The 23556-nt window shown below is 39.4% G+C and overlaps 1 protein-coding gene across 1 annotated transcript; it reads left to right on the top strand.

The window, feature by feature from the left end:
- The first annotated feature begins 5243 nt into the window (after positions 1 to 5243).
- Positions 5244 to 8959, top strand: LOC128774486 (P antigen family member 3-like). The gene is made up of 4 exons (XM_053893569.1): positions 5244 to 5327; positions 6008 to 6116; positions 7346 to 7496; positions 8956 to 8959. The coding sequence occupies exons 1-4, from the start codon at positions 5244 to 5246 to the stop codon at positions 8957 to 8959; spliced, it is 348 nt and encodes a 115-aa protein (XP_053749544.1).
- Positions 8960 to 23556: the final 14597 nt, after the last annotated feature.

Here is a 23556-nt window from a genome sequence, read left to right as displayed (position 1 = left end):
TGCTTATATAATTTTAAAACTCAAGTAGTTGTTTTGGAGGGTTGAACAAGTTCTTATGGGTCACATTTTGTATCTCGCCTTTAGGGGCCCCCTGGGATGTGAGTTTAGGTACAGGTCCAAAGCAAAGAAGAGTGATGCAAGTAAGTCCTGAGGAGACTCAGCATTATAATGCATGGTCACTGCCTCACGAGAGGCCCTTACCATTTGCTCAGTCAATGCAGGGTTCATAGGCTCAGACACAGGCGAAAAAGCCATACTATTGCGAGTGGCGTCGCTACCAATGGGGATGGGAAGGCCAATTTCAATGCAGGTGGGTAAACCTCTCCCACTGGCCAGAAAGACTCATCAGAATTTAGGGGAGCGATGTGCCTAGCTTCAGCAGGACTTTCCCATATGTTCCCATTCCACTTATAGGACCTTCTTCTCTCCCAGTTACCCTCTTTTTAACACGTGATGCCCTGAAAGCCTAGGACTTCATTGTACTGTAATTCAGCCAAGGGTGAGATGAAATTCTCCATTTGATTTTCAGCAATTTCAACCACGTAGCTACAGGAGATAAAGCTCTCCTTCAGGACACAACCAGAAAATCTTAAGTCATTTATCACTCAGAATTCAAATGCTTCAGTTCATCTTTTTCTTTTGCTCCTTTTTCCAGGGACATTAGGAGAAACCAACTAATATCATTATACTACTTAGTTTTCCAAACACGTTCAAAAGGATCATATATAGAGTCACATAGATCCTTGCTTCTTATAAGTGGTTGATTATGAGTATCAAAAACACATATTTTGTGTATTGCTATAGAGAGTTCACAGACTATCAGTGCTTTTTTTACTACTAGAAATTGAGCCATTAACTTTTTAAAATGTAATCATCTTAGACATTCACTATCAGAAAACCAAAAATCAATTCAGAAAACTCATCCTTAAAATTCAATTCCTCTAGAAACACTCTCAGCACCAAAATCTTCATTAGTCACCATTCTCCAGAGAAACAGAACCAACAGGATTACATACAGATATTCAGAAGAGGAAATTTATTATAGGAGTTGGATTATATGATCTTGAGGGTGAGAGAAGTCCCATGATTTGCTCTCTACAAACTAGAAAACAAGAAAAGTCAGTAGTGTAGTTCAGTCCAAGTCTAAAGATCTGATGAATTGGGATCGTATGTCCCACTCTGCAATCGAAGCTTTGGAACCAAAGTGTTGATGTCTGAAGACATGAGAAGATAGCCGAATGTCATGCACTCTGTGCTATAGCAAAGTACCCATCTCCTACAGTGCTCCCATCTTATGAGGCAACTTGAGAGTTGCATTTCACATGATTAGTAATAACCATTTTGACCTCAACTAGCAGGCAATCTGAGCTTAGTTACTAGCAGTTTACAGTACACTGGAAAATGGCAGCTGCCCAGATTCTGTAGAACTTGTCCCATCCCCACTCATCCTTGTTCCTGTGAAAATTTGAATTTCTTCCTAGGCTCTACTGCTTGAAATAAGAGAAGCTCTGGTCACACAGACAACTGAAGCATTCCCACAGGTAGAGGAGTTGCTGGCACTCTCAGCTCTAACTCCTTGCTTAGCAGCTCAGACAGAACTCCTGGAGGCACGTACTACACAATTCTTCCTGCCTCTACAGTGTCTTTTCTCCTTGCTGCTGCTTCCTGTGTGTCACCAGGGCTTCTTCACAACTTGCTTTCTTCTGAATCAAATTAGGGCCTTATAACAAACTGGTCAGCAGTTATCTCCAACAGTAATGGTGGGAGAAAGTTAAATATTTGTACCAGGTTGAAGTCTGCCCTTTGAAGTGGACTGGAACAATTCAGGAATCATCAAAGCCCAGGTGCCAAAACTGCCCAGGCATCTGATGGCAGGAATTTGAATGTTTGCTATTTAGGTGCTCACAGAAAGTCTAAATCCAGAAATCACTATGTCCAAACCTTTGAGCACCACTTCAGTGCACTACACACGCACACGCACATGCACACGCACACGCACACGCACACACACACACACACACACACACATTTGTGACTTAAAAGAAAAAAAAGCAGGTAAAATCTGGTAATGATAGCCTTGCTGATAAAGATTTTGAAGATAAAAGATACAATAAAACATTGAGGATTATGACTATTCTCACTCTAAAATATTTTTGAAGAAACACATTTCCTATTCAAGTTGCTTTTTTAGGGAAACAGAGACAGAGAGACTGAGAAACCTCTCTTGCCACACTCAAGGTATTTCCTTTAAATGAAAGCCCAACTAGATGGGAACATATAAGAGTCATTTCAACAATACATCCTAATTTATTTAGAAAAAGATACTTTCTGATTAGTGCCCCCTTCCTGTCCTTCCCTTCCATATACTGCCTACCACCCAAAACTGATAGGTCATATAAAAGTAATAAAAATGGAAAACTGCACTAGCTGTCTACATTAAGAAGAGTTTATATGCCACTGGTTTCATCAGCATAACTTCACTAATCTAGGAATGTCTCGCCTAAGAACAGAAAGGTCATAAATATCTTCTTGTTCATTCCGGGAATTACCTGAAAACCCCATTAACCCTTCAATAAAAATGCCAAATGAAATTTTCAACCACAAGAAACTTTGAAACTTTGGTCTTAAAACATCTGCTCTGTTGTGTCTTCCAAACCTAAATCATTCTATCACAATTCTTACCCAATCCTAATCGCACCTTCCTCCAATTTGAACGACCTGCTGTATACCAGACTTCAAAATCTGAATAAATCTCTCTCCTGCCCTGCCACCTCCAAGACTCTACTAAGGCTCTCTCCAGGTACTGCTCTCCCTTTAAGTGTTGAAGTCACCTTTGCTTATAAGTTGTTTGGCTGATATTTCAGAAGTACAGAATTTGAGGAGCATAGTCACCACTGCTGTATGCTATGTGACCATAGACTGAGCCTAAATCCTAGGACCAATATCTATGGATATTTCTAAAATACACACTGAACAAATGACCACAGTTATATAGAGAAATCAGTTACCAGTTCAGAGATTTATATTTTTTCATGTTTATTTATATTTGAGAAAGAGAGCTGAGAGAGAGAGCACAAGCAGGGGAGGGGCAGAGAGAGAGATAGACACAGAATCAGAATCAGGCTCCAGGCACTGAGCTGTCTACTCAGAGCCGGATGTGGGGCTCAAACCCACAAACGGTGAGATCATGACCTGAGCCAAACTGGTCGCTTAACCGATTGAGACACACAGGTGCCCCACCAGTGCAGAGATTTAAATGTTCAGTAGCACCAGCAAAAAAATTAAACAGGTGTTAACAGATGAACATAGGGGAAAGAAAGGAAAACTAAGATAAAAACAGAGAGGGAGGCAAAGCATAAGAGACTCTTAAACTCAGAGAACAAACTGGGGATTGCTAGAGGGGAGGTGGGTGGTGGGATGGGCCAAATGGGTGACGGGCATTAAGGAGGGCACTTGTTTGGATGAGCACTGAGTGTTGTCTATAAGTGGTGAAACACTGAGTTCTACTCCTGGTACCAATACTACACTGTATGTTAACCACCTTGAATTAAAAAAAAAAAAATTAATCTATATAAAAAATATTAGTTGAACAAAAAGAGGAAACATGTGTTAATATATTTATTCTATAAGAATGAGCAAATTGATTCAAGGATGACAGAAAACTAAAGCAAAGGAGGAAATGATTAATCAAAGCAGGTATAAAAATAGGATTAAAACACTTAACATGTATTTCTGTCTCAGCGCTTTTTCTGAGACACATACTCCAACTTCACTAAGGGTACCTGGGGCTGTCTGTCCCCAAAGATGCTGGATGCATACGGGGATTGGGTGGTCTAAAAACAAACTCTTCAAGCCTTTTTCTTTTCCTCGGGAGATCACTTGGTAGCTCGCCTCCAAGGCACAGGCGGGAAAACCTCACCCCGCCCTGCAGGCACCCAACCCTGTGCGCATGCCCATTGCAGTGAAAGACCATTGCTGGGCGCTCGCCTTGTGCCTGCTTTCGACAAGCGCAACTGGGCATGTGCCTTGTGCCCACATTCCCTGAGCAGAGCTCAGGCCTAAGCGGTGGTGTTCCTTCTTCTCTGATCCTTCTCGCTGCCTGAACACAACTGGTAGGCCCACAAATCAGTCCTTCCAGGACTTTAAGTGTGAGTGACGGTGAGGAGAGTGCCAGTGGGCCTCGGGCGGGTCGGGACGGTAGACCTGTGGCCTCGGAGGAGGAAGTTGCTAAGAGTTAGCGTTCTTCTCACAGGCGTCGCGGCCGCCATGGCCCTCGTCCTCGTGGTGGTGGGACCGGGACAAGTGAGGACAGCTGGCGGCCGAGGACCGGGGAGATGAAGACAGGTTGGGTCTTGGGGGCGTTCTTTGAGGTATCTGAGCAAGCACCTGGAACTGCCGGCGGAGCACTGAAGCCAGAGTGAGTCCTCAGTGGGACCCTGGGTGGGAGGCGGGCCAGGCGGTACAGAGCAGGTCTGGAAGGGGCGCCTGTGGGCGGGGGGTGGGAGAGGGGGTGCGGTCAGTAGGCAAAGTGGCTGGCTGACGCTGGATCTCAGGTCAGGTCTAGATCTCAGGGTGGTGAGTTCAAGCCCCGCCTGGGCTCCGGGATGGCCGTAAAGTCTACTTGAAAACAAAAACAAAAACAAAAAAACGGCGTGTGGGACTGGAAACAGGGAACGCTGCAGGGTTGGAGCTGCGTCCCGGAGATTTGTATCGCACTGTGCAGGGTGTCAAGGGAGGAGCCGGCTCACTGGTCAATATCAAAACTAGACACCTGAGCCCTTGTAGTGGGAAGACAGCCATAGGCAGGCAGTACACAAATGATTAAGACCTTCTCTGTGTTCCAAGAAAACCTTATTTAAGGGGGTAAAATGGGCCCAGTAAATGGGAATGTGACCACAGCAATTTAAACTCTAATTTATTTGTTTTATGTAATTTAAAATAAACTCAAATTTAAATTCAAATTTAAATTTCCAGCACTGTTTATGATGGGGAATCTAGCTGTGAAACTAAACCTCATGTTTTATTCCTGTCTTTAAGGTGACTTGACTGCCAGTTTGGCTGATGTAAATGATCTTGCAGCTCGTTGATTTGGTGTGACAAAAGCATGTACATTATCCTTACACAGGTTGATTTTGACAGTATTTTCAAATTAAAAAAAATTAAAACGTTTAGCCTTGGGAGTGGTATACCTAGGCTTTAGAGTACATTTTTCAAATCCCGATATTCTACTTTCAGGGTGAAATATGAGTGGGCGTGTGAGAACAAGATCTAAATCTAAACAAAGAAAGGGTAATCCAGAGTCTAACCAGCCAGCTGCACCTGTGGCTGTGAGTACTTTGGTATTTGATATTTTCTATACCATCAGTTTCGTTCTCTGAAAATGTTGTTGAGCTACAAACATACAGATACAGTGATATAAGTTTCTCTGCTGATAAGGAGTAGGAAACATTGAACCAGAAGGATTCCATACTTGTGTTCCCTGAGGAAATATACCCTATGACTCCATTGTTAAGCTTACTAACAACAGGTTGTCCATATCCATCCCAACATAGTTTAAAATAGCCTCCAAAGTGCTTGTGGCTACCTCTTCTTGGAGTAGCCACTCTGTGGGAAGAGTAACTTTTTTGTTTGTTTGTTTAAAGACATTTTTCTTTGTTTAAAAAAAAGTTTATTTTTATTTTATTTTTGAGAGAGAGGGGGAGGGAGGGGCAGAGAGACAGGGAGAGAGAATCCCAAGCAGGAGCCTGAGGCAGGGCTCGAACTCACAAACCTTGAGATCGTGACCTGAGCTGAAATCAAGAGTCAGATGCTTAACCAGCTGAGCCACCCAGGTGCTCCGGAAGAGTAACTTTTAAGAATAAATATATAGAATCGTGTTTTACGTGTGGGTTTATACTTTTTTATTGTTTGGTATAAAAATCTGTAATATATATTTATATCGTTGGCATGTCTTAACAACACAACTATTTATTTGCGCACACACACACACACACACACACACCCCTAGGCCCAGCAGCCCAGTGATAATCAGCCTCAACAAGAGCAGGCACCAACCGAGAGTCAGGATATTATGCCTGATCAAGAGAAAGAAGTTAAAGAAGCACTTGTGGACCAAGGTGAAGGGAAAGGGGGGAGGAATGTCTATGGGGGTTCGGGGTATATGTGTGCATCGTGCATTATGACATACCATAACAAGATGAAACAAAACATTACAAGAGAAACTCAGTCATTTCCTGAAAATCGGTTGAAAATATGAAGACCGCATAGTTTGCAGCTTCATATGGTCCTTCACTCTAATGAATTTCCCCTTTTTCTTCAAGATTTATTTAATCTGTGTGCTTGAACATGCAGTCTTTTCTAAGTCAGAGGAAACTTTAATTACAAAAGTATGCATTGTTTACTAGTTTAATTTGTAGTTTAATTTGTTCTTCTTAGGCCATGGATTATTTTAGGAATTCTCTGGTAAGAGGTTTCTACAATAAGACTGAGGGCAAAGTCCATTAATTTCTTTCCACCCTGCTCCCTTTATTCTCACTGTAAGACAGAAGTTTGACTATAAGTCACTAATATTTTGCTGTTATTTTTGATACTTGGTTCTCTGCATGATTCATTTATCATAAGTTATAGAGAGAGACTTTGCCCCTAAATCTAACTAGTTAAATTTCACAAAATAGTTTTCAGGTTGCTCCAATAGGAGATGTATGTCACTAGTGTAGGATTTGTCATAGGCGCACAAATGCACTCAGCTAATTGTTCAGGAAATTAAATTTTAATTTTCATTAAATTCCTATCCATGGTGCAGACTGCCTGGTGGCTCAGTCAGTTAAGCATCTGACTCTGGATTTCGGCTCAGGTCACAATTTCCCAGTTCGTGACATTGAGCCCCGTGTTGGGCTCTGCACTGGCAGTGCAGAAGCTGCTGTGATTCTCTCTCTCTCTCTCTCTCTCGCTCTTGCTCTCGCTCTGTCTCTCCCTCCCTCTCTCCCTCTCTGCCCCTCCACTACTGGCTCACTCTGTCTCTCTCTCTCTCAAAATAAATGAATAAACTTCAAAAAACTTCCTGTCCATGGTGTAAATTTAAGATTTCTTAGCTGATGCTCTCTACTCTTAGTACACTGTGGTAATATAATGCAAATGTAGATTTAGTGTGGTTTCTCTTTAGATTGTTATTTGAAATAAGGTTTCATAATACAAAAAAAGATGTGACGTCCACCTTTCCATCCCTTTTTTTATTACAGTAAGTATACAGGCTTGTATTTCATATAATAGAAAGAATAAATAGTATCACTTCTTTCTTTAAATTTTGTGTTTACTCCTTAAATTGATAACCTTTTTTTTTTTTAAGGACCTGACCTGGAATCTGGGATCCAGGAACTACCTCTGCCAAAGACTGGGGGTATCAGTGAAGATGACAGTGATGTGAAGGGGGCAGATGTCCCAACAGTGGAGCCCATGAAAATGCCTGAAGCAGGTATGTTATCCATTGAGAATGCAAAGTATGCAGGTCTTTTCCTGAATATTATATCTTTAATTATGTAGATATGACTTTATTGATACTTTAATGACAGAGTTTACACATAAAGATACTTTCACAAGTAGTTCAGACCCTAACTTCCTGATTGCCTGATATATAACCTATCAGATATAGAATTTAATTGGGTCAAAGCCTTATTAAATTATAAAATATGAAAACATTTCCTTTTTTATAAAGTGTAAATACTGGGGCGCCTGGGTGGCTCAGTCAGTTGAGCGTCCGACTTTGGCTCAGGTCATGATCTCGCAGATTGTGAGTTCGAGCCACGCATTGGGCTCTGGTGCTGACAGCTCAGAGCCTGGAGCCTGCTTCAGATTCTGTGTCCCCCTCTCTCTCTGCCCCACCCCTGCTTGTTCTCTGTCTCTCTCTTGTCTTCCAAAAGTGAATAAACATAAAAAAAAAATTTTAATAAATAAATAAATAAATAAATAAATAAACAAATAAAATAAGCAGTACATACTTTAACCGATAGCTAATTAAATTCGAAATCTTCTATAACTTCCTCTTTTCAAAAACACAAAGGGTGTTGTATGGAAGCCAATTTGAGAATAAATTATATTAAATAAATAAATAAATAAATACCACAAAATGCATTTGGAGTAAATACCAGTTTGTGTGAAATATGCCAAGGCACTGAAGTATGTTCCAATACCAGCTCTAACATAAGTTGTGTGATTCTGGGAGAATCCCCTCACTTCTCAACCCATCTTGACTCATATATTTAGAGATTTCAAATCAGATAAATTGCAGTCATTTTTTATTGCTGATTTTTGTATTCTGTGGTTCTGTTGGATAATATACATGGAATACAAAAATCTCCTATCTTGTATGATTTATTTATCAGGTAACATCTTTGGTCAAATTTTAACATCTGAGTTGAGATTTCACTGGTACTGAGATCAAGAAAACACACTGTTTGATGTTGGTTTTTCTCTGTGGAGACATTTCGTCAAATTCTAAATTATTGTGGCTCTTACGAAACACGTGCATTTTGAAACCTTTCCCCAATGAAGGCTCAAATGACTGAGTAATAAAATGGCAAGACATAGTCTAGTTTCTGGTTTCTGTGGCACATCAAGTAGGGAGAGTGCATGGGTGTTATATGTAAGCGATGAATCCCTAAATTCTACTCCTGAAACCAGTACGACACTAGATGTTAACTAACTTGAATCTAAACATAAAGATAAAAAAATGAAACTACCTTTTAATAGGTTCATTTCATTTTATCTGTTCTGAACCTGAAGGGTCTTTTTGTTTTCTTGTACCAATAGAAAGTGTGGTGTGTTCCAAAAACGTTGGTAAAGTATATGCATGGAATTCTGTCTTATAAAATGGAAGCTATAGTGTCCTCTGCATATCATTAATTTAATCTAAATAAAATTTTGCTGAGTACTGTTTCCAACTCTGTGTCTGTCTTACAGGTGAAGGTTAACCGAAGGTGTAAGCAAAAAGAAGCTGAAACGATGCAAACTGCTCTCATGTAGGAAGGATACTTTACTGTTCAAAGTCTCTCAATAAAATCTTACAACTTTCTCCAAAGACTCTTTCAAACCTTTGTTAAACTTACTTTAAGTATTAGATGCTATTGAAAATTGTGTCATTTTTTGAAATTTTGTATTCTGATTGAGCTGGTAAGTGCAGATATATCTGTACATCAATGGTCTCTCCAGCAGCCTTGCTACATAACGATTTAATGCCAGAGGTGCATGTCAACATCTGTTATGAGTTTCAACGTACACAATTCTATCATCTTTGAATACTAACAGTTTGTTCCTGCTGTTTTAAACATTGTCCCCCCTCTTTGTTTCCTCATTTTACAATATTGGACAGACCCACCCAGTACAGTGTTGGAAAGTATTGGCAATAATGGACATCCTGGTCTTATTTCTGATAGGAATTAGAAAATTTTTACCATTTCACTATATTTACTGTGACATAGAGGAAGTTCCATTCTTAGTTTAGTTTCCTAACAGTATTTCTATTGAATATATATTGGCTTTCATCAAACATTTGTAGTACATTTATTCAGATGATCGTGGGAGTTTTCTTCCATGAATCTGTCAATGCAATGAATCTCATACACATTTTCCTATGTTTAAATCAACCATACACTTCTGGGTGAATGTTCATGATCTCTTACCTTTTTGAATAATCTACATCATATTAATTGGGTTAGAATTTTTATTAATATCCTCACGAGTGACATTAGCATCTACTTTTATTTCACATACACTCTTGGATTTTAGTATCAAGGATATATTGGCTTTATAAAATGAATTGGTATGTAAAACCTCTTTTTCTCTTCTCTGGAACTGAAGACTCCGAAAGGCTGTGAGTAATGTAAGACTAGACTTTCCCATGTTCAGCTGTGCGTGGATTGCATCGCTTTCTTGGAAATTGGACCCTACCTAAATGGCAGGGAACCTCCAGATCCCCATCATTTCGAATTTGGTGAGGTGCCCGTCTTCCCTGCAACATGCCTCTACTGATGCCATCACTCCGAAAGCTACCTGCTCTAGTTTCTATGCTGTTACTAATCTTCTATACCCACAAATTTAAAAGTCACGGCTCTATTAGCTAGATAATTTTGATCTGTGCTCTCTAATTGTGAATAGCTGGCCATCCACTAGTTGTGTGCACGTAGGACAATAGATCCATTTATTAAGTTTTTAAAGAATAAGTTATTATAAAAACTCTATTGATAGCATGTATACTATATATTAGCGAATTCTTTTCCTAGGTTCCATACATTTATAACTTCATTTAATCTTCACAAAAAGGTGTGTCAGATTGTAGCCACAACTTACAATTGACTCTAACGAGCAGTAGATTTTGGGACTCAGCTCTAAGTCAGAAGCCCTTGGTCTTCCTCAAAGTAAATACATCTGAAAACTTTGGCCAGGAAAACTGATGGTGTACATGGTGACTATACTGTTAATCTGATGTTTTCATGAAAACTTATAGTAACTTTATGTTTTACATGAAGGAAGTGTTTCACAAAATGTGGCACACAGACTTCACATGGTTTTCCAGGTGATTTCATTGATACAGAAGGAAAAAACATTTAAAATTTAAAAATAATAGCATACTTATTTTACTGTGCTACAAAAAATATATGTAACTATGGCACTACAGCTATTTGGAACAGTTTATCCAAAGACAAAGAATGATGTCACAAGCCCCATGGCAAAAACCCACAGATCTGCAAAACTTCTTTCTTCATAAGATATTTAAAGGCATGGATGTTAGCCATTCTTACAGGTGTGAAGTGATGTCTCATTGTAGTTTTGTATTACCCTAATGACGAGTGATGTTGAGCGTCTTTTCGTGTGTCTGTGGGCAATTTGGAGTCTTCTTTACAAAAATGTCTATTCCTGTCTTCTGCTCATGTTTTCAATCGGGTTATTTGTGTTTTGGGGTGTTGAGTTTTATAAATTCTTTCTATATTGTGGATACTAACCCATTATCAGATATGCCATTTGCAAATATCTTCTCCCATTCTATAGGTTGCCTTTTAGTTTTGTTAATGGTTTCCTTCCCTGTGCAGAAGGTGTTTATTTTGATGAAGTCCCAGTGGTTTATTTTTGCTTTTGTTTCCCTTGCCTCGGGAGACATATCTAGAAAGAAGTTGCTACAGCGGATGTCAAAGAGGTTACTGCCTGTGTTCTCCTCTAGGATTTTGATGGTTTTGGGTCGCACATTTAGGCCTTTGATCCATTTTGAATTAATTTTTATTTTTTAATTTATTTAAATACAAGCTAGATAACATACAGTGTAGTCTTGGCCTCAGGAGTAGAACCCAGTGATTCATCTCCCCCTGTGACACCCAGTGCTCATCCTGAGAAGTGCCCTCCTTAATGTGCATCACCCATTTAACCCATCCTCCCTCCCACCCACCCCTCCAGCAACCCTGTTTGTTCTCTGTATTTAAGAGTCCCTCTGGTTTGCCTCCCTCTCTGTTTTTATCTCATTTTTGGGTATGGTGTAAGAAACTGGTCCAGTTTCATTCTTCTGCATGGTGGTGTCCAGTATTCCTAACAGCATTTGTTAAGGAGCCTGTCTTTTTCCTCGTGGATACTCTTTCCTGCTTTACCGAAAATGAATTGACCATATACTTGTGGGTTCCTTTGTGGGTATTTTATTCTGTTCCATTGATCTATGTGTCTATTTTAGTGGCAGTTCCATACTGTTTTGGTCACTACAGCTTTGTAATACAATTTTATGTCCCAAATAGTGATGCCTCCAGGTTTGCTTTGCTTTTTCAAGGTTGCTTTGGCTATTCTGGGTCTTTTGTGGCTCCCTACCAGTTTTAGGTCTGTGACAAATGCTGGCAGTATGTTGATAGGGATTGCATTAAATGTGTAGATCGCTTTGCGTAGTTTTGACAGTTTATCAATATTTGTTCTTCCAATCCATGAGCATGGAATGTCTTTCCATTTCTTTGTGTATATTCAATGTCTTTCATCAGTGTTTTAGAGTCTTCAGAGTACTACAGGTATTTCACCTCTCTGGTTAGGTTTGTTCCTAGGTATCTGATTGTTTTCAGTGCAATTGTAAATGGGATTGATTCCTTAATTTCCCTTTCTGCTGCTTCACTCTTGCTGCATAGAAACGCCACAGATTTCTCGCCTGGGTGGCTCGGTCGGTTAAGCGTCCGGCTTCGGCTCAGGTCATGATCTCACCTGAATTCGTGGGTTCGAGCCCCGCATCGGGCTCTGTGCTGTCAGCTCAGAGCCTGAAGCCTGCTACTGATTCTGTGTCTCCCTCTCTCTCTGCCCCTCCCCTACTCACGCTCTGTCTCTCTCTGCCTCTCAAAAATAAGTAAATGTTAAAAAAAAAAAGAAAGAAATGCCACAGATTTCTGTATGATGATTTTGTATCCTGTGACTTTATTAAATTCATGTGTCAGTTGTAGCAATCTTTTGGTGAAGTCGAGTTAGGGTTTTTTAAACACAGTATCATGTCTACTGCAGCAGAAGAAACAACAGGTGTTGGCAAGGATGTGGAGAAAGGGAAACCCTCTTGCACTCTTGGTAGGGATGCAAACTGGTGCAGCTACTCTGGAAAACACTACAGAGGCCCCTCAAAAAGTGAAAAGTAGAACTACCCTATTGTGCAGCAGTTGTACTACTAGGTATTTACCCAAAGAATACAAAACTACCAGTTCAAGGGGATACATGCACCCCGATGTTGATAGCAGCATCATTTGCAATACCCAAGCAGTGGCAACAGCCCAAGTGTCCATTGATTGAGAATGGATAGAGAAGATGTAGTATCTATATACAATGCAATATTACTCAGCCATAAAAGCTAATCAAACCTTGCCATTTGCAACGGCGTGGACGGAGCTAGAGAGTTTTATGCCGAGCAAAAGAAGCCAGTCAAAGAAAGACAAATATATGATTTCACCCCATGTGTAATTTTTGAAACAAAACAAATGATCCTAGGAGGAAGAAAGAGAGGCAACCCAGGAAACAGACTCTTAACTGTAGAGAAAAACCTGATGGTTACCAGAGGGGAGGCAGGTTGGGGGATGGATTAAATAGACGATGGAGATTAAGGAGTGCTTGTGGTGATGAGCACTGGGTGATGTATGGAAGGGTTGAATCACTATATTTTATGCCGGCAACTAATATTACACTGCATGTTAACTATCTGGAATTTAAAAAGTTATAAATGTAAAATAAAACTAGTAACTCTAATAAAATTCCAATAAATAAATAAATAAATAAATAAAGGCAGGGACAGACAAGCCACAAATCCCTATTTCCCTCTACATACATCTCCATCACCCTGACAATCCAGAGGCCTGGCTCTACCTTATGCCCCTATTACTGTACACAACACAAGAGTTACATCTCTGAGCCCCCATTTGTATCCTCACACCCAAAACTATTTCTGCAACTAAGTGCTGTCCTCAGAATTCACCATCCTTAGGGAATGGCGGTAGGATACTAGCAACAATCGCCTACTCACTTACAGAGTATTCAAAATATTTCCTGGTGGGGCACCTGGGTGGCTCAGTCGGGTGAGCGGCTGACTTCGGCTCAGGTCATGATCTCTCGGTCAGTGAGTTCGAGCCCCGCGTCAGGCTCTGTGCTGACAGCTCAGAGCCTGGAGCCTGTTTCAGATTCTGTGTCTCCCTCTCTCTGACCCTCCCCCGTTCATGCTCTGTCTCTGTCTCAAAAATAAATAAACGTTAAAAAAAATTTTTTTTTTAAATTTCCTGGTGAGGTTGTGCCTGGGTGGCCCAGCCGGTTAAGCGTCTGGCTCTTGGTTTCAGCTCCGGTCATGATCTCACGGTTCATGATTCCAGCCCCACATCAGGCTCTGCACTGACATCGTGGAGCCTGCTTAGGATTCTCTCTCCCCCCCCCCAACTGCCCCTCTCCCACTTGCTCTTGCTCTCTCTCTCTCTCTCTCTCTCTCTCAAAATAACTAAACATTAAAACATATCTCTGGAAAAACTGAAAGTCTAAGGTTCAAATTAAAAGTGAGACTAAAGGTAGGGTGTTCTGCTTTGCCACAAAATATGTGGGAGTTCTCTAGGTTTTGGAGCTGGATGGATATAGTAGAGTTGAGGTAAGGAAAGGAAAAGGAACCAGGGGGACTGGCTGAAGCACATTGACTTGGGTCCTACCCACTGTCTCCCTATAGGCCATGGCATGAAATAGCAATGAGGTTCAAACCTGCTTCTGACACACACTGTGTGACAGTGGGAAAGGTATTGACATCCTTCGCGACTGTTTCCTCATTTATAAAGTAGAAATCCCAATACTTACACTAAATGTTTGCTATGAAGAATCAATGAGATAACATATATGAAATAGGCATATATTGCAAATGGGTTTGACTTATTCTTTCCACTTAAACTTTCATATAGTTTTTATGTTACTTACCACATCAATTACAGCTCTTATTTTTAATTTCAAGTAGTGATATAAAGCTAACTTTTTTTATATGAAATTTATTGTCAAATTGGTTTCCATACAACTCTCATTGCTCATCCCAACAGGTGCCCTCCTCAATGCCCACTTTCCCCTCCCTCCCACCCCCCCATCAACCCTCAGTTTGTTCTCAGTTTTTAAGAGTCTCTTATGGTTTGGCTCTCTCCCTCTCCAACTTTTTTTTTCTTCCCTTCCCCTCCCACATGGTCTTCTGTTAAGAGTCTCAGGATCCACATAAGAGTGAAATCATATGGTATTTGTCTTTCTCTGTATGTCTTATTTCACTTAGCATAACACTCTCCAGTTCCATCCACATTGCTAATAAAGGTCATATTATAAAGCTAACTTTTTAAATGATTTGAGTTAGAAACGTATTTGATTTGTCTGTTTTAATTTTTTTTAATTTGAGTATCCTGATACACATTATATAACTTTCAGGTATACAACATAGTGAATCAAATTCTCCATACCTTATGCTGTGCTTACCACAAGTGTAGCTACCATCTGTCAGCATACAACGCTATTACAATATCATTGACTCCATTCCTTACACTGTGCCATTTAGAATATGGTTTATTCATTCCATAACTGAAAACCTATATTTCCCATGCCCCTTCACCTATTTTGCCCCTCCCCTCATCCTCCTTCCCTCTGGCACCCATCACTTTGTTCTCTGTATTTATATGTCTAATTCTGCTTTTTGTTTGTTTATTGATTTGTCTTCTTTCATAATCCACATTTAAGTAAAATCATATGTTATTTGTCATTCTTTGCATGACCACATTCACTTGGATTAATATGCGCTAGGTCCCCCCCATGTTGTTACAAATGACAAGATCTCATCCTTTTTTATGGCTGCATACTATTCCAGTGACCTTGTTTGTGTGTGTGTGTGTGTGTGTGTGTGTGTACGCACGCGTGCATGTGTGAATATGCATATGCCAAATGTATTGATACTTATATTGCTTACAAATATTTGCAGAGACATATCTGATAAGGACTGTTATCCACATTTTGGAAATAATTCTTAAAAATCAAAATAGGAAAATGAATGATATGATTTAAAAACCGGGAAAGGTATGAACAGGCACCTCACCGAAGAGGATACATGGATGAGAAATAAGCATATTAAAATATGCTCAGCATCATATGTCAGTATGAAATTGCAAATTAAACAACAATGAGATATCACTACACACTGAGAGCATCAAATGCTTGTGAAGATGTGCAGCTCCCATTCATTGCTGGTAGAAATGCAAAATCGCATACCCACTTGCAAAGGAGAATAAAAGATTCTCACAAAACTAAACCTATGCTTACCATACAGTCCAGCAATCACACTCCTGTTATTTACCCAAATTAGTTGAAAATTATGTCCATGCAAGAAGCTACACACAGATGTTTGTAGTAGTTTTATCTATAATTGTTTAAACTTGGAAGCAACTGACATGGTTTTTTGTTTTTTGTTTTTGTTTTTGTTTTTTTGTAGATAAATGTATAAAAAAATTGTGGTAAATCCCGAGAATGGAATATTATACAGGGATAAAATAAAGGAGCTATCAAACCATAAAAGGATATGAGGAATCGTAAATGCATCTTAAGTGAAAAAGTCCAACTGAAAAGGCTGCATACTGTATATTCCTATTATGTGACATTCTGGAAAAGGCAAAACAATGGAGACAGTAAAGCATTAGGAGTTAGAGGAGAGAAGGAAGAATAGGCGGTGCGTAGAGCATTTTTCGGACAGGGAAATAATTCTGTATGACACTATAATTGCACTTTTGGTATTTACCCAATGTAGCTGAAAACTTATGTCCACTTAAAAATCATGTGGATATGACATTACATACTTGTGAAAACTCTTAGAATGTACAACACCAAAAGTGAATCATAATGTAAACTGTGGGTGGACTTTTGATGATTATGATCTATTGGTTCATCAGTTATAGTTAACGTATACACTCAGGGGCAGAATACTGAAAGTGGAGGCACTGTGTATTTGTGGGAGGAGTGGGTACGTGGGAACTCTATACTTTCAGTTCAATTTTTCTGTGAACTTAAAACTGCTCTAAAAAGTAAAACTATTTTAAAAATCCAGTGAGGAGTTTCTGGTTCTGGCTGCCATGGAGTTAGCTCATGGCTGCCCATGTCCTTTTGATTGTAACTAATAATTCTAGACAAAATACAAAAAACACTTCCATGAGAAATCTGGAAAGCAAGCAAAAGCAGATACCTTGTACTAGAGAGTGAAACCAGGGAGTAGGGAATGGTACAGGTTTTATTACCCATTTTCTTTTACCCTTTTGCCTTTTTTCCCCAAGAAACACTATCTCACAGATTTGGGCAGCAGCAGGGATACATGCAGTTGACAGAGAAAGAAAATTTGGGTCCGATTTACAGATGATGCTGCACAATATGCAGACACTGCCCAAAAGTGGACAGCTGTAGTACTACAGCCCCTTTCTGGGACATCCATGGAGAACAGTGGTGGAGGGTAAACCTTCAGTGGGTAGAACTTTGAGCAGTGCACCTGACTGGTTATTTTTCTTAAAAGGTAAATGGATAGAAGTCTGATTATATTCCAATTCATGGGCGGTGGCCAACTGTTGGGCAGAATGGACAGAGAATTGGAAGGAACATGAATTAAAATTAGTAACAAAATTCTAAGGAAGAAGGTATGTGGATAGACGTCTCCGAGTAGGTGAAAAATGTGAAGATATTTGTGTCTTCTGTGAATGCTCATCTAAGGGTGACCTCAGCAGAGATAAATTTCTTTTTCTTGTTTCCTTTTATTCTTTTAAATTTCAGTATAGTTATCCTACAGTGTTATATTAGTTTCAGGTGTACGATATAGTGATTCATTAATTCCATATATCTCTTGATGCTCATCACAAGTGCTCCTTAATCCCCATTGCCTATTTCACCCACCCTCCCCGCCCCCCCCCCCATAACCATCAGTTTGTTTCCTATAGTTAAGAGTCTGTTTCTTGGTTTGTCTCTCAGCAGAGATGACTTTTAATAATCAAATGTGTAAGATTAACAGTTCTATGGATATTATTCAGCCTCTTTCCTCAGCCATCTTTGTCATTGTCCTGAACAAATGGCCTTGGGTCACAGAAGGATATTATGCATTGGCTCAGCACATGGACCTCTATTACCAAAGCTGACGTGGCTAAGCATACCACTGAGTGTCCAACCTTCTAGCAGTAGAAATGATCCCTGTGTCTTTGATAAGGTACCATCCCCCAAGGTGATCAACCAGATAGCTGGTGGAAGGTTTACTATATTGTATACCTTCTATCATGGAAGAGCAGCATTTTGTTCTTACTGGAATAAACTCTTACCATGGAGATGGATTTCCCTTCCCTGCATGCAGTGCTTCTGTCAAAACTAACCGCAGTGATTTACAGAATGCCTTATCTATGCAATGTTATATTCCATGCAGCACGATTCTGGTGAAGGAACTAAATTCACTGCAAATGGTGTGCAGCGATGAACCCAGAATCATGGAATTCACTGGTGTTATCATGTTACCCATTATTCCAAAACTGGCGGCTGACCAAATGTTTTGAGCACTCTGTTATAGTGCCAGCTAGATGCCAGTCCCCTGTCAGAGTGGGAAAATGTTCTCCAAGAGGCTGTATGTGCTCAGCGTCCAACATATGGAGCTATTTATCCCATATCCAGGATTCATGGGTCCAAGAACAAAGGGGTGGAAATGGGAGGGACACCATTCACTATTACCCCTAGTGATCCACTAGCAAAATTTTTATTTCCTGTCCTGTGGCTTTATGCCTTGCTTGCCTAGAGGTCATAGTTTCAATGATTCTATTGAACCGTAAGTTAAGACTGCTGCCCCCTCACTTTGGTGCTAATATTTTCACATAACCTGCCTTCCACAGAAGGTTCCCAGGGAAAGAACGGATGGTTAATTTTATGTGTCAACTTGGCTCGGACACTGTATCCAGATATTTGGTCAAATACTTGAGTGGATATTGCTGGGGGCTAAGTTTTAGATAAGGTTAACATTTAAATCAGTAGACTTTGGGTAATTCATATTACTCTCTATAATGTGGGTGGGACTCATTCAATCAGATGAAGGCCTTAAGAGAAAACAGGACTGAAGTTCCCCAGGGAAGAGAGAATTCTGCCTTCAAACTGTCTTTGGATTTGAGCTCTAATATCAGCTCATATAGATCAGTTTTCTAGCCACTGTGTTGTTCCTCCACTTCTGGAGTGCCAAAGTTGTTTGCCTTCCTCTTTCTAATATTCAGAGTCTTCTTTTTTATTTTTTTCCTATTTAAAAATTTTTATTAAATTCCAGTTAACATACAGTGTAATATTAGTTTCAGGTGTATAATTTAGTGATTCATCACTTACATACAACACCTGGTGCTCATCACAAGTCCCCTCTTTAATACCCATCACCTATTTAAACCATTCCACACTTCCCATCCAGTAACCCTCAGTTTGTTTTGTATAGTTAAGAGTCTGTTCTTGGCTTAACTCTCCCCCCACACACACCTTACGTTTGTCTGTTTTGTTTCTTTTTAAAAAAAAATTTTTTTAATGTTTGTTTATTTTTGAGAGAGCACGAGTGGGGCAGAGGCAGAGAGAGAGAGAGGGAGACACAGAATCTGAAGCAGCCTTCAGGCTCTGAGCTGTCAGCACAGAGCCTGATGCAGGGCTCGAACCCACGGACCATGAGATCATGACCTGAGCCAAAGTCGGACGCTCAACCGACTGAGCCACCCAGGGGCCCCACGTCTGTTTTGTTTCTTAATTCCACATATGAGTAAAATCATATAGTATTTGTCTTTTTCTAACTGATGTATTTTGCTTAGCATAATACTTTCTAGTTCCATCCATGTCATTGCAAATGGCAAGATTTCATTCTTTCAGAGTTATCTTTTGGTTGCCTCTTGCATTATTTCCAAGATTTATAGTTTTGCTTAGTAGAGAAGAGCAAGGAGAAATAAGTCTCAGGGTGCCTGGGTGGCTCAGTCGGTTGAACGCCCAACTCTTGATTTCAGCTCAGGTCATGATACCAGGGTCATGGGATGGAGGCCCGTGTCATGCTGAGCATGGAGCCTGCTTAGGATTCTCAGTCTCTCTCCCCCTGTCCCTCTTCCCTGCTCATTCTCTCTCTCCCCACCCCCACCAAAAAATAAGGAAATAAAGAAATGAGTCTCTGTCATGTTGTCCAGACCAAAATTCATGTCTTGTGTTACATAGATTTACACTTTTTTCATAAATTTTGGCACATCTCCCATATGAAAGTTATCTTTAGTTCTTATTTCCTCAATGTGCTGAATATTGAAAATAGGATTACTGCTTTCAGAAGTGATAATTTACTCATATCACCCAATTTTACACACGCCTAAACTTCACCAATATGTAACCAACAGCTGTAAACCCCTACTACTCTGAATCATGCAAGAGACTATATGACATGAATTTTATTGAGCGCCAGGTTTTTCCATGCTATATTCCACATCACATTGATTTTTCATGCTATTTTTGGATAGCCATAGTGTGTGATCAAAACCGCTATTCTTCAACATACAGAAATTTTATTGTTCCACTAAGTATAAATAAAAATGTACCTAGCCATATGTTAAATGGAAAAGTTTTGATAAAAGAAAAATGTTGCATATATTTTCAGCAAGTGTACTTCCTAGCAATCACTGCATATGATTCTCATCCTGAAAGATGAAATATTTCACCAGATAATTAAACTCTTTTTAGTGATTCAAATGGACAATTTCAAATGGTGATAACTCAATCTTTAAAATTAAGAATCCACTAGATGGGGTTAGCAGAAGATTGCATACAAACAAGGTCAGGACCAAGACAGACAACATGTTAAGGGAGCTGAATACATCAACATGAAGCTAGGGAGAAATAAAGGTAAGGATAGAAGTCTAACATAGGTGTAAATGAAGACATGCAAGGAAAGAAAAACATAGGGAAGAAGCAATGTTTGAGCAAATAATAACCCAGAATTATTTTTAGAACTGATGAAAAGCATCTATACATATCAGAAGCTCTGTAGACTCTCTAAAAATAATTGCAAAGATAGTCACCCCACAGCACCAAATTTGAAGAGCAATGATAACCAAATAAAAATTCATAAAAATAAGCAGGTAAAAAGTATACTTTCTTTTTTTCTTCCCTGATGAAGAGTTTATTATTTTTTTTAATTTAAATCCAAGTTAGTTATCATATAGTGTACTAATGATTTCAGGAATAGAATTTAGTGATTCATCACATATAACACCCACTGCTCCTCTCAACAAGTGCCTTCCTTAATGCCCATTGCCCATTTAGCCCACCCACCACCCAATACCCAGCCAGCAACCCTCAGTTTGTTCTCTGTATTTAAAGGTCTCTTAGGGTTTGTCTCCCTCTCTGTTTTTATTTTATTTTTGGCTTCCCTTCCCCTATGTTCATCTGTTTTGTTTCTTGAATTACACATATGAGTGTAATCATATGATATTTGCCTTTCTCTGACTGACTCATTTCACTTAGCATAATTGACTCTAGTTGCATTCACGTTTTTACAAATGGCAAGATTTCATCCTTTTTGAAAACAGAGTAATATTCCATTGCATATATCTACCACATCTTTTTTATCCATTCATCAGTCGATGGACATTTGGGCTCTTTATATACATTGGCTATTGTCGGTAATGATGCTATAAACATTGGGGTGCATGTGCCCCTTCGAATCAGGACTCCTGTATCCTTCGGATAAATACCTAGTAGTGCAATAGCTGGGTTGTAGGGTAGTTCTATTTTTAGTTCGTTGAGGAAACCCCATACTGTTTTCCAAAGTGGCTGCAGCAGTTTGCTTTCCCACCAGCAGTGCAAAAGAGATCCTCTTTCTCCACATCCTCGACAACATCTGTTGTTGCCTGAGTTGTTAATGTGAGCCATTCTGACACGTGTGAGGTGGTATCTCATTGTGGTTTTTATTTGTATTTCCCTGATGATGAGTGACGTTGAGCATTTTGTCATGTGTTGGTTGGCCATCTGGATATCTTCTTTGGAGAAGTGTCTATTCATGTCTTTGCCCATTTCTTCACTAGATTATTGGTTTTTTTGGGTGTTGAATTTGACAAGTTCTTTATAGATTGTGGATGCTAACCATTTATCTGATATGTCATTTGCAAATATCTCCTCCCATTTCATCAGTCACCTTTTAGTTTTGCTGTTCAGAAAGTTTTCTGAAAATTGTTCCCTTTGCTGTGCAGAAGTTTTTTGTCTTGATTAGGACCCACTAGTTCATTGTTGCTCTTGTTTCCCTTGCATCCAGAGACGTGTCAAGTAAGAAGTTGCTGTGGCCGAAGTAAAAGAGGTTGTTGCCTGTTTTCTCCTCTAGGATTTTGATGGCTTCCTGTCTTACATTTAGGTCTTTCATCCATTTTTAATTTATTTTTGTGTATGGTGTAAGAAAGTGGTCAAGGTTCATTCTCCTGCATGTCGCTGTCCAGTTTTCCCAACACCCTTTGCTGAAGTTACTGTCTTTTTTCCATTGGATATTCCTTCCTGCTTTGTCAAAGATTAGTTGCCCATATGTTTGTGGGCCCATTTTTGGGTTCTCCATCCTGTTCCATTGAACTGTGTGTCTGTTTTTGTGACAGTACCGTACTGTCTTTAAGATGACAGCTTTGTAATAGAGCTTGAAGTCTGCAACTGTGATGTCTCCAGCTTTGGTTTTCTCTTTCAACTTTACTTTGGTTATTTGGGGTCTTTTCTGGCTCCGTACAAATTTTAGAATTGTTTGTTCTGGCTCTGTGAAGAATGCTGGTATTATTTTGATAGGGAGTGCATTGAATGTGTAGATTGCTTTGGGTAGTATCGACATTTTAACAATATTTGCTTTTCCAATCCATGAGCATGGAATGCTTTTTCATTTCTTTGTGTCTTCTTCAATTTCTTGCCTAGTTTTCTATAGTTCTCAGCATACAAATCTCTTACTTCTTTGGTTAATTTTTTCTCAAGGTTCTTATGAGTTTTGGTGCAATTGTAAATGGAATCAATTCCCAGATATCTCTTTCTTCTGCTTCATTATTGGTGTATAGAAATGCAACCGATTTGTGTACATTGATTTTATATCCTGCAACTTTGCTAAATTCATGTATCAGTTCTAGAAGATATTTTGGTGAAGTCTTTTGGGTTTCCCACATAGAGTATCATGCCTTCTGTGAAGAGTGAAAGTTTTAATTCCTCCTTGATGATTTGGATTCCTTTTATTTCTGTTTGTTTTCTGATTGCTGAGGCTAGGCTTTCCAACACTATGCTGAATAATAGTGGTGAGAGTGGACCTTCCTGTCGTGTTCCTGAGCTTAGGGGGAAAACCTCTCAGTTTTTCCCCAGTGAAGATGATATTAGCTGTGGGTCTTCCATATATGGCCTTTATGATCTTGAGGTATATCCCTTCTATTCTTACGTTCTTGAGGGTTTTTATCAAAAAAGGATGCTGTAGTTTGCCAGATGGTTTTATGCATCTATTGAGAGGATCATGTGGTTCATATCCTTTCTTTTATTAATGTGATGCATCACATTGATTTATTTGCAGATATTGAATCAGCGCTGCATCCCAGGAATAAATCCCACTTAATTTTTGGTGAATAATTCCTTTAATGTATGTTGGATCCGGTTTGCTAGTATCTTGTTGAGAACTTTTGCATTCATGTTCATCAGGAAAATTGGTCTGTAGTTCTCCTTTTTCACAGAATCTCTCTCTGGTTTTAGAATCAAGGTAATGCTGGCCTCATAGAATGAGTTTGGAAGTTTTCCTACCATTTCTTTCTTTCTTTTCTTTTCTTTCTTTTTTTTTTTTTTTTTTTTTTGGAACAGCTTCAAAAGAATAGGTATTAACTCTTTTTAAATGTTTGGTAGAATTCCCCTGGAAAGCAATCTGACCCTGGGCTGGTTTTTGTTTTTGTTTTTGTTTTTGTTTTTGTTTTGCAGGGGGAGATTTTTGATTACTGATTCGATTTCTTTGCTGGTCATGGGTCTGTTCCAGTTTTCTATTTCTTCCTGTTTCAGTTTTGGTAGTTTATATGT

This window comes from Panthera pardus, unplaced genomic scaffold (genome assembly GCF_024362965.1).
Source record: "Panthera pardus isolate Hobbes unplaced genomic scaffold, ASM2436296v1 HiC_scaffold_325, whole genome shotgun sequence".
Taxonomy (NCBI): domain Eukaryota; kingdom Metazoa; phylum Chordata; class Mammalia; order Carnivora; family Felidae; genus Panthera; species Panthera pardus.
This window is presented reverse-complemented; position numbering and strand designations above follow the sequence as displayed.